The sequence below is a fragment of the Oryctolagus cuniculus genome, chromosome 3 (genome assembly GCF_051225735.1).
Source record: "Oryctolagus cuniculus isolate XC-2025 breed Fujian yellow rabbit chromosome 3, ASM5122573v1, whole genome shotgun sequence".
Taxonomy (NCBI): Eukaryota; Metazoa; Chordata; class Mammalia; order Lagomorpha; family Leporidae; genus Oryctolagus; species Oryctolagus cuniculus.
Window position 1 is genome coordinate 166,633,763 of NC_142869.1, and position 13,760 is coordinate 166,647,522.

The 13,760-nt window shown below is 45.6% G+C and overlaps 1 protein-coding gene and 1 long non-coding RNA gene across 2 annotated transcripts; one reads left to right on the forward strand and one right to left on the reverse strand.

Moving 5' to 3' along the window:
• Positions 1–4,353: 4,353 nt before the first annotated feature.
• On the reverse strand, positions 4,354–5,593 carry KLF14 (KLF transcription factor 14). Its single transcript, XM_017343229.4, has one exon. The coding sequence runs from the start codon at positions 5,464–5,466 to the stop codon at positions 4,498–4,500; it is 969 nt and encodes a 322-aa protein (XP_017198718.3). The 5' UTR covers positions 5,467–5,593; the 3' UTR covers positions 4,354–4,497.
• A 150-nt stretch (positions 5,594–5,743) lies between these two features.
• LOC149127588 (uncharacterized) lies at positions 5,744–13,448 on the forward strand. Its single transcript, XR_016231290.1, has 3 exons — positions 5,744–5,882; positions 12,411–12,485; positions 13,366–13,448. It is a non-coding gene; the product is annotated as an uncharacterized LOC149127588 (long non-coding RNA).
• Positions 13,449–13,760: the final 312 nt, after the last annotated feature.

Below are 13,760 nucleotides of genomic sequence, written 5' to 3' on the forward strand. Positions count from 1 at the left end.
GAGGTGGGCATTCCTATTTTCTCTATGAAAACTTGCTTCTGTCCTTCTGGTAGATCTCTTTGGGCCCCAATCAGCTCCTGGAACCTAATAATGACTAAAATGCCACCACATTTTACAATCTCATCTCTAAGATTAGTTAGGTCCAGGCATTTCTTATACTGCTTTCATACCAACAATCCTACCGCCTAAAGATAGAACCTTTCTTCTACATTCTTCTCTTCCTCCAGCTTAATCAACATTGGCCCGATGCCTACAGAGAGAAGCATCCAGGAACAATGTTGTCCTATCCCTGACATTCTATCAGTATTGCTTCTCTTTTCCTCCAATCTCTGTGTACTTCCATTCCATATACGTGGAATATAATATTTGGTACATAATTAGAGAGTGAGTCTATCCCATATGAAATAAAGTGCTTGGTTTCTCTCTGGCCCTATAAAGTGATGCAGTTCAAATCACGATAAAGGGAGATCATGTTAGGTGAAAACTGATCTAATGCTACCTGATCATTGCCTGCACAATTTATGGGCTAGAATCTTCCACACTCCTGTGTTTTTTGTTGTTGTTTTTTTTTTTTTTTTTTTTTTTTTTTTTTTTTTTTTACAGGCAGAGTGGACAGTGAGAGAGAGAGAGACAGAGAGAAAGGTCTTCCTTTGCCGTTGGTTCACCCTCCAATGGCCGCCGTGGCCGGTGCGCTGCGGCTGGCGCACCGCGCTGATCCAATGGCAGGAGCCAGGTACTTCTCCTGGTCTCCCATGGGGTGCAGGGCCCAAGCACTTGGGCCATCCTCCACTGCACTCCCTGGCCACAGCAGAGAGCTGGCCTGGAAGAGGGGCAACCGGGACAGAATCCGGTGCCCCGACCGGGACTAGAACCCGGTGTGCGAGCGCCGCAAGGCGGAGGATTAGCCTAGTGAGCCGCGGCGCTGGCCACACACTCCTGTTCTTAAGGATATTTGGAACTTCCAACATTGCATCTGAAAATCCTCACCAGCAATTTTGGCTGAGAATGACAGCACAAATTGATGCACTTGATGGGACAGTGCCTTCTTCTGCAGTAAACCTGCCTCAGCTGTATCAATGGGAATTAAGATCAGCGACAGTGTTTTGTGCAGCCCTCTTTTGCAGAGGCCTATGCCCAGTGCCTCTAACAGAATAGTGGCTTGACAGTAGACACTAGCTACCCTAAGCTGGCAGAACTTAAAAAGGCCAAAGAACTGAAGGGCCCAAGACCATTAAAGTATGAAGGCCCTGGTATACCAGATGTCCCACCATCACATAGAAATTATTTCTGGCCCTTAATTCTAGTTGAAGTGCTGATTTAAGACTTAATAGACAATGCACATTTAAATGTGTCAAGGCTTAGGGGGAAAATTAATTATATCCCTTCCCTGCCCAAGTTCTCAACCAAATGAGTAACAGACCAGACTAATGAAGATAAAGATATTAGTACTTTGCTGATGAATCTGTATCGTGATCAAAATTGGGCTAATATACTGCTTCCCTAAACCTTTCCAATTCTTGGTCTTGGGATATGCAAATGAAATACTTACCTAGACAGTGGCAAGGGACTTAGTTGCCCCCAAAGCAGGAGAGATGCTCTTCAGATCTGCTTCTGGAAGTCAGACCTGGGCCTCGGCAGGTATGCTTACCACATGATAACAGGATCCGAGTTGACTGCATACATGCTACAGGTAGGGAGGTGCAAAACTGATAAGGGAATTTAAGAGTGCATGTATGTGTATGTATAATGACCCTCCTCATGTCGCTATCTTCATTTGGGGAGAAGTGAGAGGTAGAGACAGGGTCAAGAGTGCTATTTTAATGTGGCTCCTGTGTGTAGAAAAATAAGGAAATTGGGACCATTGATTTTCTTGCCTCAGGTGTGGAAGTAAAGCCTACACTCTTCACTTCTCAGCAGGATCAAAGGGTTCAAATCATGCCCAAAGTCTGACTCGGAATTAATTTCCAGTTTCCAACCCAGATATCAGGAAGGCTTCTATTCATATATTCTGTTACTAGGTCATTCCTACATCCAATCTTTGTATGGCGCGGGCTGGGCAAGGATCTGGAGGTTCAGGCTGATCCCAACCAAACCCCAGACATAGTCACTCACTGAGCTCCATCTGATTAACAAAATGAAGCAAAATAAACACTAATAAAATGAAGAAAGCCCTTGCAAGACACTTCAATAACTATGTGGCCACTGGAGTGAAAAGGCTAACACCAATACCCAGATTAAGAAAGACAAGCCTAAAAATCACGCCTCCAACATATTTCTACTTTGAGGTCCTGGGTGTCTCCTTCCCCAGCACACCAAGACCCTGAAGGAGTCAGTTCTGTCAATGAAATACATGTCACTTGTAGGTGGTCAGAGGCCATCGTCATGTAAAAGTCCTCATGGAAGAAGAGCTCAAATACAGACACTATTTTGGAGCTTGGGAATAAATGTTATTTATCCATGGATAGGTGCAAAAGCCAAGATTTCCTGAGCCCAATTCCAGAATGGTTAGTGGAAATTCCTTGTCTGTTAGCTTCCTTGGTCCACTTACTTAATGGCAGATCTACCAAAGGGGACAACAGGGGAAACCATTCAGTAGAGTCTTTAGTGCCCCATCTCTCTACCACCAGCTAAGGAGACAGACAGAAAAAGGACTCTTCCTACTATCAACAATGACCTCCACACCTTGGGGGCGGGGGAGAGGGGCTCCTCATCCTATATGTAACTCAAGGACCATGACACCTGCCCTTCTTAGCACTCATTAGGACACACTGAACCTCTTCAGGGTCACAGGTGAGAACCTCTGGTTCTAAGGACCCCTCCCTCCCAGGACCAGGACCAGGAAAAGGAGAATTTGCACTGAAAATTAATCTAGCAGGTTCAAAGATAAGGTCTTTCCCAGGATGCCAAAGAATCATTCTAAGTCTGCAGTGTGGAGGAAGGAAACAGACTTAGCTCATTAAGGAAAGAATTTTTGGGTTAGACACAACAGGCAAAGCACCCAGCAAAGACCAGAGAGTTGAAAATATATAGAAGTGAGAGGGAATAGGGTAGGAGGGATTCCGGTGGCAGGAAGGCAGAGTGGTGTCCTTTGACTAAGGTCCCAGGATGGGGGAGGGGGAGAGGAGATAGGGTAACCAAGTGTGAAGGGAGGAGTCACTCAGAAGGCCAGACATCGAAGTTCTAGTCATGGCTCTTGCAAGCCACTCAGCATATGACTTTGAGATGATCTAGGCTTTAGTATGTTCATCTGCAAAATTGGTGAAAGTGGTTTGTTTAATCAGATGTCTGAGATTATGGCATTTTCCAAAAGTGTAATTGATATTACATGATACTCAGGAGGGGACAAGCGAGGATTTCACCAGCACAGAAAATGCCTTTCAGCCTCATTTCCAATGAAAGAATCACAAATATATATTTCCACACATACACAAGCAGAGTGGTCAACAATTTCACCCATAGCAGCAGAGACATATATAGAAAAAATAAATACCATTGATGCCTGATTCCTTTATGGGGGAAAGGGGGAGATTATTTGGGGTGGGACAGGGTCAGCCTGGGCCACATGCCCCTATTTCCCTGAATATTACCAATGGTTTTTAAAGGTTTTGCTTTGGCCCTGCCCCACCCCCAAGGTTGCTTGCATTTGCCATCTGAGTTAAGGGGGAACTAGTCTGAAGCATCCTTTTCTTTCTGATATTTTATGATTATTTTCAAACACCTTTAACGATTTCACCACAAAAGCAAGCCAGGAAGTTATCAACCCCAAGCAGGACACCGCAAGGGTAGAAGGGCTGCGACGCAAGTTAGGGTTCCAAGTCATGCAACAGGACCTGCCAACAGACTGACACCACTCCCCAGACAGCAAGAAGCCCCCCCAGCCACACATCCACATGGATACTTAAATAGCCTCTCTCCCAGTAGAGGTGGCTGGGGGCAATTGGGGGAAGTGAAGGGCATTAGCTTCCCATCAACCTGGAATTCCTGTTTAAAAGATACTAAAAATAAATTAGTAAACATTGCTGTTTACAGAAATAGAAATCATTTCTGTTTCCAAAAACCTCTCACCATCCCAGTCCTGGACATTTCCAAGACTGCCACCCCTGACACCCTTTCCAAGGTCCACCCTAGTGAGACACCAGAGTCCTTTGAGACTGAGAGCTCCTTGGGATCTGAGAATTCCTGCTTCGCACCTCTGGTTCCAGGGAGGGGAGAATCTTCAGTACTCTGGCGAGTACCGTAGTTCATCCCTTCTCACCAGTTCCTGGGGGGCTTGTCTCCAGGCAGCCCCACCCCCTTGCTATGAGTGCTGCAAGAATTCACGCCCCCAGTCCCTCCCCCGTGTCCCACAAGCTCGCCTGGACCCGCCCTCGGAGTGGAGAACCAGTCTGTGCCTGGGTGTAGAGGAGTGCCTGGAAAAGAGGAGTGGGCGGACAAAAGGCAGGAAAACAGCAGCCTGAGGGATCGTCCTTGAGGGGACAATAGACAGCAGTGACTGTCCTATAGGCAGGTGGTGAGACTGGGGGCCTGGACGGAGCCGGAGCCAGAGTCGGGGGGTGGGGGGTCGACGCGGGGGGTGCGACGGCGCCCCCGGTACTCGATCATGTCGGGGTGGTAGGTGGGGTGGCGGCGGGCGTGCTTGGTCAGGTGGTCGCTCCGGGAGAACTGCTTGGGGCACAGGGGGCAGGAGAAGCGCTTCTCGCCTGTGTGCGTCCGGTAGTGGCGGGCCAGCTCGTCGGAACGCGTGAACTTCTTGTCGCAGTCGAGCCAGTCGCAGGAGAAAGGGCGCTCTCCTGTGTGGGTGCGCTGGTGGGACTTCAGGTGCGATGACTTGTAATAGGCTTTGGTGCAGCCCGGGAAGGGGCACTGGTGGCGCTTGGCGGCTGGCGTGACAGGCCTCCTCCGGGGCGTCGGGGCCGCAGCAGGGGCGCGGCCGGCCCCCGGGGCCCCCCTAGACCCCCCGCCGGTGACTGCAGGTGCGCCATGGTCAGCAGGTGCGCTCAGGTCGGCGGGCGCGCCGGGGGAGCTCTCCGGTCCGGAGACCGCTGCCTCACCGGAGGCGGGGCCCGGCTCGGGGCTCGGGGCCGGGCCGGAGTTCGGGGTCGGGTCGCAGGAGGCAGAAGCAGCGAGCAGAGCGTCCCCGGAGTTGTCCCCGGATCCCTCCCCAGAGCCGCCGCGCAAGTCAGCCAAGACGCTTGCAGCCAGCAGGTGGGGCGCGCCACCGCCCGCGCCGGGGCTAGGGGCGGGGACCTGGGAGAGCGAGGGGACCGACGCGGCGGGTCCCGGGGGTCCCGGACCCGGCAGAGCGGACTCCGGCGGCTGTATCGCCGCCGCCGCACCCACCTCCGAACCTGCCGCTGCGCCCGCGCCCTCGGGGTCCGGCGGGCGGCGGTGGACCACGGCGCCCGCGGACATGGACACCAGGCACTCAGCCGCGAAGTAGTCCAGGCACGCCACGGCTGCCGACATGCTGGGGACGCGCTGCCGCCGGCGAGCGGCGTCCGAGCGCGGCCGGCCGCGGGCCAGAGAGTTCCCGGGAGCGTCCGTCCCGCAGCCTCGGCGCGAGGAGCCGGAGGGCTCGGCGCGCGCCGCCCGCCGCCGCCGCTGCCACAGCAGCCGCCGCCGCTGCTGCTGCCGCCGCCGCCGCCGCCGCCACAGCCGCCGCCGCCGCCGCCAAAGCCGCCGCCGCCGCCGCCGCCGCCGCCGCCGCCCGCGCGGAGCCCGCCCCGCCTGACGCGCGCCTGACGCACCGGAGCCCGCGGGGGCGGCGGGACCCGCCCCGGGCCTCAGGACACCCCCGGCAGCGCGCGGCCCCCGGCTAAGTCATTTTTAGCGGCCGGAGAAATTGTCTTGTCTCCCGCGGTCCCTCTCCGGCTGGCGAGCAGGTAATTGTAATAAAGCGAAAACTCCGGTCGTAACTTCTGGGCAGCCGCCGGCCGGCCCGCCCCCCGCGCCCGCTGGGCCGCCGCCAGCCGGGACTCCGGCGGCTCCGAGAGAAACTTTTTTTTAAAGGGGAAAAAATAGATATATACGGCTAATACCTGACCTGTCTTTTCGGTCCGTAATTGCGATTGTTGGCGGAGTGGTTTGGAATTGGCGTCTCGCTCGCGTCCACCGCTCTCAGTCCAAATGGAAAAATATCCCCGAAGTCCGCCTCAAAAAAAAAAAAGTTTTCTTATTCAGCAGTGGAACTGTTAATCCAGGGTCGGCAGCAAGTCCCCAAGTAGGTCCACGACGCGGCCATTAATTAACAGCGTTTCCAACCAGAAACATCTCTATCCTTGCGAACGCGAAGAATCCTCTCATGGTTGAAATTGAAACTTAAAAAATCCTTTGAGTAACGATTTAACTATTCAAGCAGCGAGAGAAAAATGCATGTTTAAACTGCATTAACCTGTCACAGGCGCACAAACAAATTTCCACGCTGAAATATAAATCACAGCCTAGCAGCGAGATAAACACATTAAAATGGACTCCCACAATTTTAATAATAGAAAGTCACGTTTCCAATTAGGCAGCATCTTCTGTTTTTCTTTGGAGGAAAAATTTAAAATAGGAAAATGCAGCAAATGACAGAGTTGTTCAGATGGCGTTTTGAGATGGTTTCTCTGGCTTTCCTACGAGCAAATATATGTCACAGAATTCCTGGTACGTGTCTCCATCGCTGTCATTCCCCCCTCCTTCTTATCTAAATATAAAAGCACACAGGGGAACACACAGGATATTTCTTACAAACTGTCATATCACAGTTTTGCATGTACACAGATTTACTTCTATATTTTTGAATTATCTGCTTTTTATTTGTAATTCTCCAGGACTTTTCTTTCCTTTTTGAAAATTAAAGTATTCCTATACATCAAGAATAACTTATGTTTGTGTTGTTTACTGCTGAGAACAACCAAATGCTGCTTTTTAAAATGTTTGCTTCAGATGTTTTGTTGACATTAAGCATTACAGATAGAGTTGAATGTCACTTTTACACCGTCCCCAGTCTGATTCGCCTCCCTCCCTCCCTAGTGCCCCTAAATCATCCCGATTATGAAGTGTGTGTTCTCCCAGCATTTCTTATTATACCTTGATTACTTAATTACCTGTATGTGCACATATATATGTATGCATCCATGCTCGTGTATTGCAGATTTTTTACAGTGTAGCAGTGTATGTACACATCATTTTGCAACTTGTTTTTCCTCTGTCCTGTGATTTCTGAAAAATCATCCATGTTGATACCTATAGAATGACTTTGTTCATTGCAGCAGTTTTTAAATCATATTGTCAGCTTTATTATTTTTAAAGAGATTCTTTTCTAAAACTGATGTTTGCTGAAGTTCCTTGTCTCAAAATTTTAGATGATGAACTCTCAATCTATACATTAAAATCCTACCAGAGACAGCATAGTGGCTGTTTTCCTTGACATTTTATTATTTAGAAAAAATGTAACAATATTACAGAGATTCAGGGAGAATTTGCAAGCACCCATGTGTCTGTCTCCTTATTAATAGCTGTAAACATTCTGTCATAACTGCTTCATATTTATTTTTTTAATGTGGAACTCTGTACATTTCTGATACAATTGAAGACCCCTATGTACTCCACCCCAATACCGTTCTCCGCCCTTTTCCCCAAAGGCAAACACTATCGCGAATTTGGTATGGAACTTTCCAAACTAGATTTCTCACTTCTCCTGCACGTGAACTCATAAAGCACAGACTATTGCCCTGTGTGATTTTTAAAGTCTACACACATGGTGACAGACTGCACATATCATTCCTGTGGCTCCCCCACTCCCTTCATAGTGTGTTTTTGTTTTTTTTCTTTTCCTGTTGATAAATATAGATTTGGTTCATTCATTTTAATTGCTATATTGTAGGTGCATGCATATGAATGTGTGGTGCTTATTCATTCTCCTCCTGATGAATATTTAAGCTGCTGCCAGTATTTTGGAATTACTTGTACATGTTTTCCTTGCACATATGTGAGAATTTCTCTGTGTATCTGCCCCGCTGGGGAACTGCATGGCTGCACATGCATTTTTTAGTTTTAATGCAGTCTGCCAAGGGGTTCTCGATCTGGGCACCCTTAGCCATGCATGGAAACCCTTGTATTCCTCACATAACCTTTCACAATTTCTAGACTCAGACCTTCCTCATTTCTTAAATTTTCTTATTTGCCATGTGAGTTTGCAAAAGCCCATTATCTTCTGCTTTTATTTGAATTTCCCTCGCTGCTAATGAGGCTGAGGTTTTCTTCTTCTATTTATTGGCTATTTAGGTATGAAAGGCTGTAATGGGTTTTTCACAGTCCCCGCTCATTTCTCCAGTAGGCTGTGTGTGTTTTTCTCTCTTTTGCTCTTGATTTGTAGGAGCTGATGCATATAAATGCCAGATATATTGTCTCTGTCTGCAGCTCATCTCTGAACTGTTTCTGATCTCTTTTGCACTGTAGCTGATTTAAAACATTATCATATTTGTTGATGTGTTTTTTTTAAATACTTTGTGTCATTTGTGCCTTGTTAAAAAAAAAACAAAAACAAAAACAGCTCTCTTCACACCTGAGGCATCCACATACCCTCTTACCTCTTTTTCCTTATTTTAAAGTTTTGCTTTCCACCCATGAAACTGATCTATCTGGCACTTACCTTTTTGAATGGTGTAAAGTAGCAATTTAACTTTTCTCTTCCCGCTCACCCTCATGGAAAGCCTGTCATGACCTTGTTTGCCAAGCAGCCAACTGTGTCCCTATGAATGTATTACAGCCCCCATGATTGTACAGTTTCCATATACGCATGGATATGTCCCCAGTTTGTCCTTTTCCACTGATCAAACCAATTCGGAGCCAATGCCACACTCTTAATGACTGTGGTGTAATGAAAAGTTTTGATATGTAGAAGGGTGTGTACCTTTGTTTATTTTTAGAATTGTACTATCTATTTTTGGACTTCTATACTAACTTTAGTATCAGTTTGTCAAGTTCCATTGAAGATCTTTTTTGGCATTTTGCTGAGTTAAATGTATAGGTTCAATCTGGGGAGCTATGACATCTTTATAAAATTCTGTCATCCAATATATTAATATTATGTTGATTTTTAAATATCCTTCAAAAACATTTTCTAATTTGGTGATAAAACTCTTGTATGTCTTTGTCAGATTTTTTTCTATGTACGACTTCTGTTGCTATTATAAATTCAGATCTTTTTTCTATTAAATTTTTAAGTTTCTTGCTGCTGCTGTAGATTCTGGAATAAAGTGGTTTTATTTACAAAAATGGTGAACTTTCTTATTAAATAGCTTATTTGTAGATTATCCATATTTTTCTTTGGATAACCATTATCTGTAAAGTACACTTCTGATGCCTGTTCCCCTTATCTCATTGGATGGGTTGGGGACCTCCAATTTAACATCTGATAGTAAGACAAACAGTAAACATTGTTTTTCTATTTCTGTCTATGTTCTGTATCTGTTTCTAATTTGTTCCCATTATTTGTGATTGTTTTAAGTTTGTAGTGGAAACAACTTTATCAAGTTAAGGTGGTTTCCTTCTGACCCACTTGTACTTAAAGTAGGAATATTTTTACACCATGAAATTAATATTGAAATTTTATTAAATGTTTTTCTAAAACTATTGAGATGATTATAGGTTTTGTCTTTGATATCTTAACAGTTCACATTGATTTTTCTGATGTGGATCTATCATTGCACTAAGACCTGCTTTGCCATAATGTATTGTTATATTAAAAATACACTGCTTCATGCAATCTGCTCATTTAAAAATTTTGGCATCTGTGTTCTTAAATGACATTTTCCTTTCTTACCCTTTGCCCATGTTTGATATCAAGTTTATAAATTACCTTCATAAAAAATTCATTTGAAAACTCCCCTATATCTCTGTTTTCTGAGAGTTTGTGAAAAAATACATTATTTGTTCTTCAAATGTTTGTAAATATCATCTGTGAAATCATATTTTGAAAATTCAACTCAATTTCTCTAATAATTGTTGGTTTGAGTTTTCTGGTTCTTCTTCATTCAATTTTGATAATTCACACTTCAAAAAACAATAGGTATTATATGAAAATCTTCACACTTTTGGTATATTGCTCATAGAATTCTCATATTTAAAAATTCTCTATATCTACAGTTATAAATTATCTTTCACTCCTGACAATATATATTTATGAATTCTTAATTTTTTCATTTTTGTGTAGCAAATATTTTCCTGTGTTTTAAAACAAACTTCTAAAAGTCTCTCTTCAAATAAGCAGTTTTTGCTGATATTTGTCTTTAAACATTCATTTAATTTTAATATTAACTGCCTGCACTTTTATTGAATCTAACATGTTAATCTTTTTAAAAAAGGATTTTGAAGTTAAATAACATTAATTTCCAATTATTCTCATTTTCTAATATACAATTAGAGCTATAAATTTCCCTTAAAGAGAATTTCCCTTTATTTCATCTGTATTCTACGATTTTTCAAAGTCAAGCTTTGACAGTAGAAGACGGCCCAAGTCGTTGGGCCCCTGCACCCACGTTGGAGACCTGGAAGAAGCTCCTGGCCCCTGGCTTCGGATCGGTGCAGCTCCGGCCATTGCAGCCATCTGGGGAGTGAACCAGTGGATGGAAGACCTCTTTCTCTGTCTCTACCTCTCTCTGTAACTCTGTCTTTCAAATAAATAAATCTTTAAAAAAAAAAAAAAGTAAAGCTTTGATTGCCATTGAGTTCTAAGGGTTTCCTCATTTTGTTGTGATTCCTTAAACATTTAAATCTTCAGAAGGGCGCTTTCTCTGGATTCCCCTGCTAGTGTGTCACTCGAACTATTCTGTGACCAGGGCTCATTGTGTAAACCTCTCAGGGACTGGCTCTGGAAGTCTACCTGGGAATGACTGGAAATGGAAAGTAGAATAAGGGGCATTTCTCAGCATGATGCGTCCTGGGTCCTTGAATTAGATGCCACCAAGATGATCTCTTCCCTAAGCTTCCAGAAGCACTGTCACACAGGTGTTCCCGAAGGTCTTGCCTGGCTGAGCTTTTTGGTCACAAGTAGTATACACAGTAGGTGTCTCTCTCTCTCTCTCTCTCTATCTCTCTCTCTCCCCCTGCTTCCACATAAATGAATAAATGAAAAGGAATACAGAAACTGGCAGCTTAAAACCTAGAAAAAAAGCTGACATACAAGAGTTTTATCAACACATTAGAAAGTGCCATTGAAGGATATTTGAAAATCAGCATAATACTAATATACTGGATGACTGTTTGCCTCTGGGCCAGTCTCCTTCCCACCATTTTGGCCAATGCCAGTCCATTTTGGTTTTAGCCTCATTACCCCTTGCTTTCTCAGGATCTACAGCTCACACCTGACACAAAGCTCCTGTCTCTCCAAGTGTGGGTGTGTTCTCTGTCACTCCTTCCTTACTCCATCTGTTACCGGTCAGCTCTCACTTTCCTATAGAAATCCTTATTGAATTCAATATTGATACAGTACAGTGTGACTGTACTGAACACTATCCAACTGTGTGCTTAAAATGGTTACGGTCGTCAATTGTATGCTAAACATATTTTGCCATAAGTAAAAAGAAAATTCTCATTCCTCAAAAAGAAAAAAAGACCAACATTGACCCCTTGTTGCTAAATCTGATCCTCACCTAATTAGAACTCTCACAGCGGTTGAGCAGTTCCTGAAACTTTCTCATCTTTTGGCTTCTGTGATACTACATTCTTCCGGCCTTTTTTATCTTTTGAACTTTCCCTCACCAGTTTAAGTCTTAGTTATTCATTTCTCTCCTTTTACCTAACCTAACCTTTACCATTTAAAGTCTTGAAGAACTCTAGCCTAAGCCATCTCGTCTCAGGTCTACCCACTCTTTCTAGGTACTTCTTAATATTTTCTGTGATGCACCTGTAGCTGAATAACCCACAACTTGTGACATCATCATTAGCTTTCATCTCTATTCTAGAGATACCACATAGTGGTGATGCATCTGACTACGTGATAACTCCCTCATCCTTTCGGGATGTCTCACAGAGATCTCCAACGATAGATTCAGACCTGAATTCTCAGTCATTATCCCAAAGGTCTTCTCTCCGCATTCTTCACTGGCACAGTCCCAGCACTTCCATTTAACCCGTTCCTCAACCAGGGAACTGAGGTGTCTGACGCCTCCTCGTCCATCAGCCCCGTGTCTAATCCGTCTTCACGTCTGGTTAATTCTACCTCCAAAATATATTTTGACCATCCACTTTTCTGATTTTCCTTGCCAATAACCTAATATAAAGACATCATCCTCTTTTGGTCAAACTGCTGTAATAACTGGGTGCTCTGAGTCGGTTCCTCTGGTTTCACTGTGTTTCTTCTGTTATACAGTCATTATTCAATTTGACACACACTCGTGTTGACTGGGTGCTTGTGTTCCCTCTAGCATAGCCTGAGACCTCGGAGATAGAGCAGCGAGCAGAACAGTGTCTTCCGTCGCAGAGTGGACATTCCAGTGGAGGTGAGTGCCCACAAGCAACTAAGTGAATACATAGTACTTCAGAGTGTGGCAGATGCTATGGGGTGCAGTAACAGGGTGTCAGTGAGACAGTGAGCTCTGAAGGGGCTGTTCTGCGGAGGTTGGTCAGGCAGGGCCACTCAGACAAGGCGCCATGAAGGAAGCGCATCCTGGAGAAACCTACCAGGATGGAGAGTGCCCAAGTCTCAAGGCAGGAGCATGTGTGGGCACTGGCTGCTTCAGAGGCTTCTGTTCATTTCCCACGGCTCCTGTTAACAAATTCCCATAAACAGAGAGGCCCCAAAAACAGCACTTTCTTTTCTCACAGTTCTCCAGCTCAAAGTCCACAGTCTGTCCTTGTGGGACTAAAATCAAGATGTCAGCAGGGCTGTGTTCTTTTTTGCAGATATCCTCTGAGGATCTGTGACCTTGCACCCTTTCCTAATGGGTGGAGGCATCTGTCTCTTGGCCCTTCCTCTGTCTGTTCCTCTGCTTTGCAACATTCTGACCTCTTCTGCCTCCCACTCTACACCTGTGGACTCTGGCAATTGCCCTGAGCTCACCTGAATTATCCAGGATGATGTCCCTACTCAAGGTGAGCTTGTTAGTAAGCTGTATTCCACCTGCTGTCTAAATTCTGCATTGCCATGAAACGTAGCATTTGCCTGAGTTCTGGGCATCCCGGATGTGGACATCTCTGGGGAGCCATTCTTTTGTCTAACACAGCCAAAGCAGAATGAGTGAAGGGACCTATGGTAAGAGATGAATGAGCTCAGGTTCTGGGCTGGGCGGAGGTGGGTCATGGAGGACTAAGACAGTACACAGGAAGAGATGGGAAGTTTTGTGGATTCTGAGCACTGACATGATCTGGATTACTTTGTAGGGGTGCACCTGGTTTCTGGGTGAAGCACTGCACAGACCCTAGCGAAAGATGATGTGGTCTGGACCAGAGTGTGCCAGTGAAGGTGAGGAGCCATGGTCAGATTCAGGGCGTTGTCAGCAGTTGAGAGTGAGGGCTGTCTGCTGATGTGCAGGGTGTAGGGTAGAAGAGAGGGCGAGAGTGCACATCCTTGCAGGGATTTCAGCCCAGGAACTGCAAGAATACATTTTGTGTTTTAACACAGGGAAAACCTTAGAAGAAGCAGGTAAAGCCACCAGCTGCAGTGCCGGCATCCCATATGGGTGCCAGTTTGAGTCCCAGCTGCTCCACTTCTGATCCAGCTCCCTGCTGTGGCCTGGAAAACAGTAGAAGATGGCCCAAGTCCTTGGGCCCCTGCA

What these genes read in the sequence shown, in the direction of transcription:
- KLF14 (XM_017343229.4), bottom strand. Translation starts at nt 5,466, where the DNA reads ATGTCGGCAGCCGTGGCGTGCCTGGACTACTTCGCGGCTGAGTGCCTG.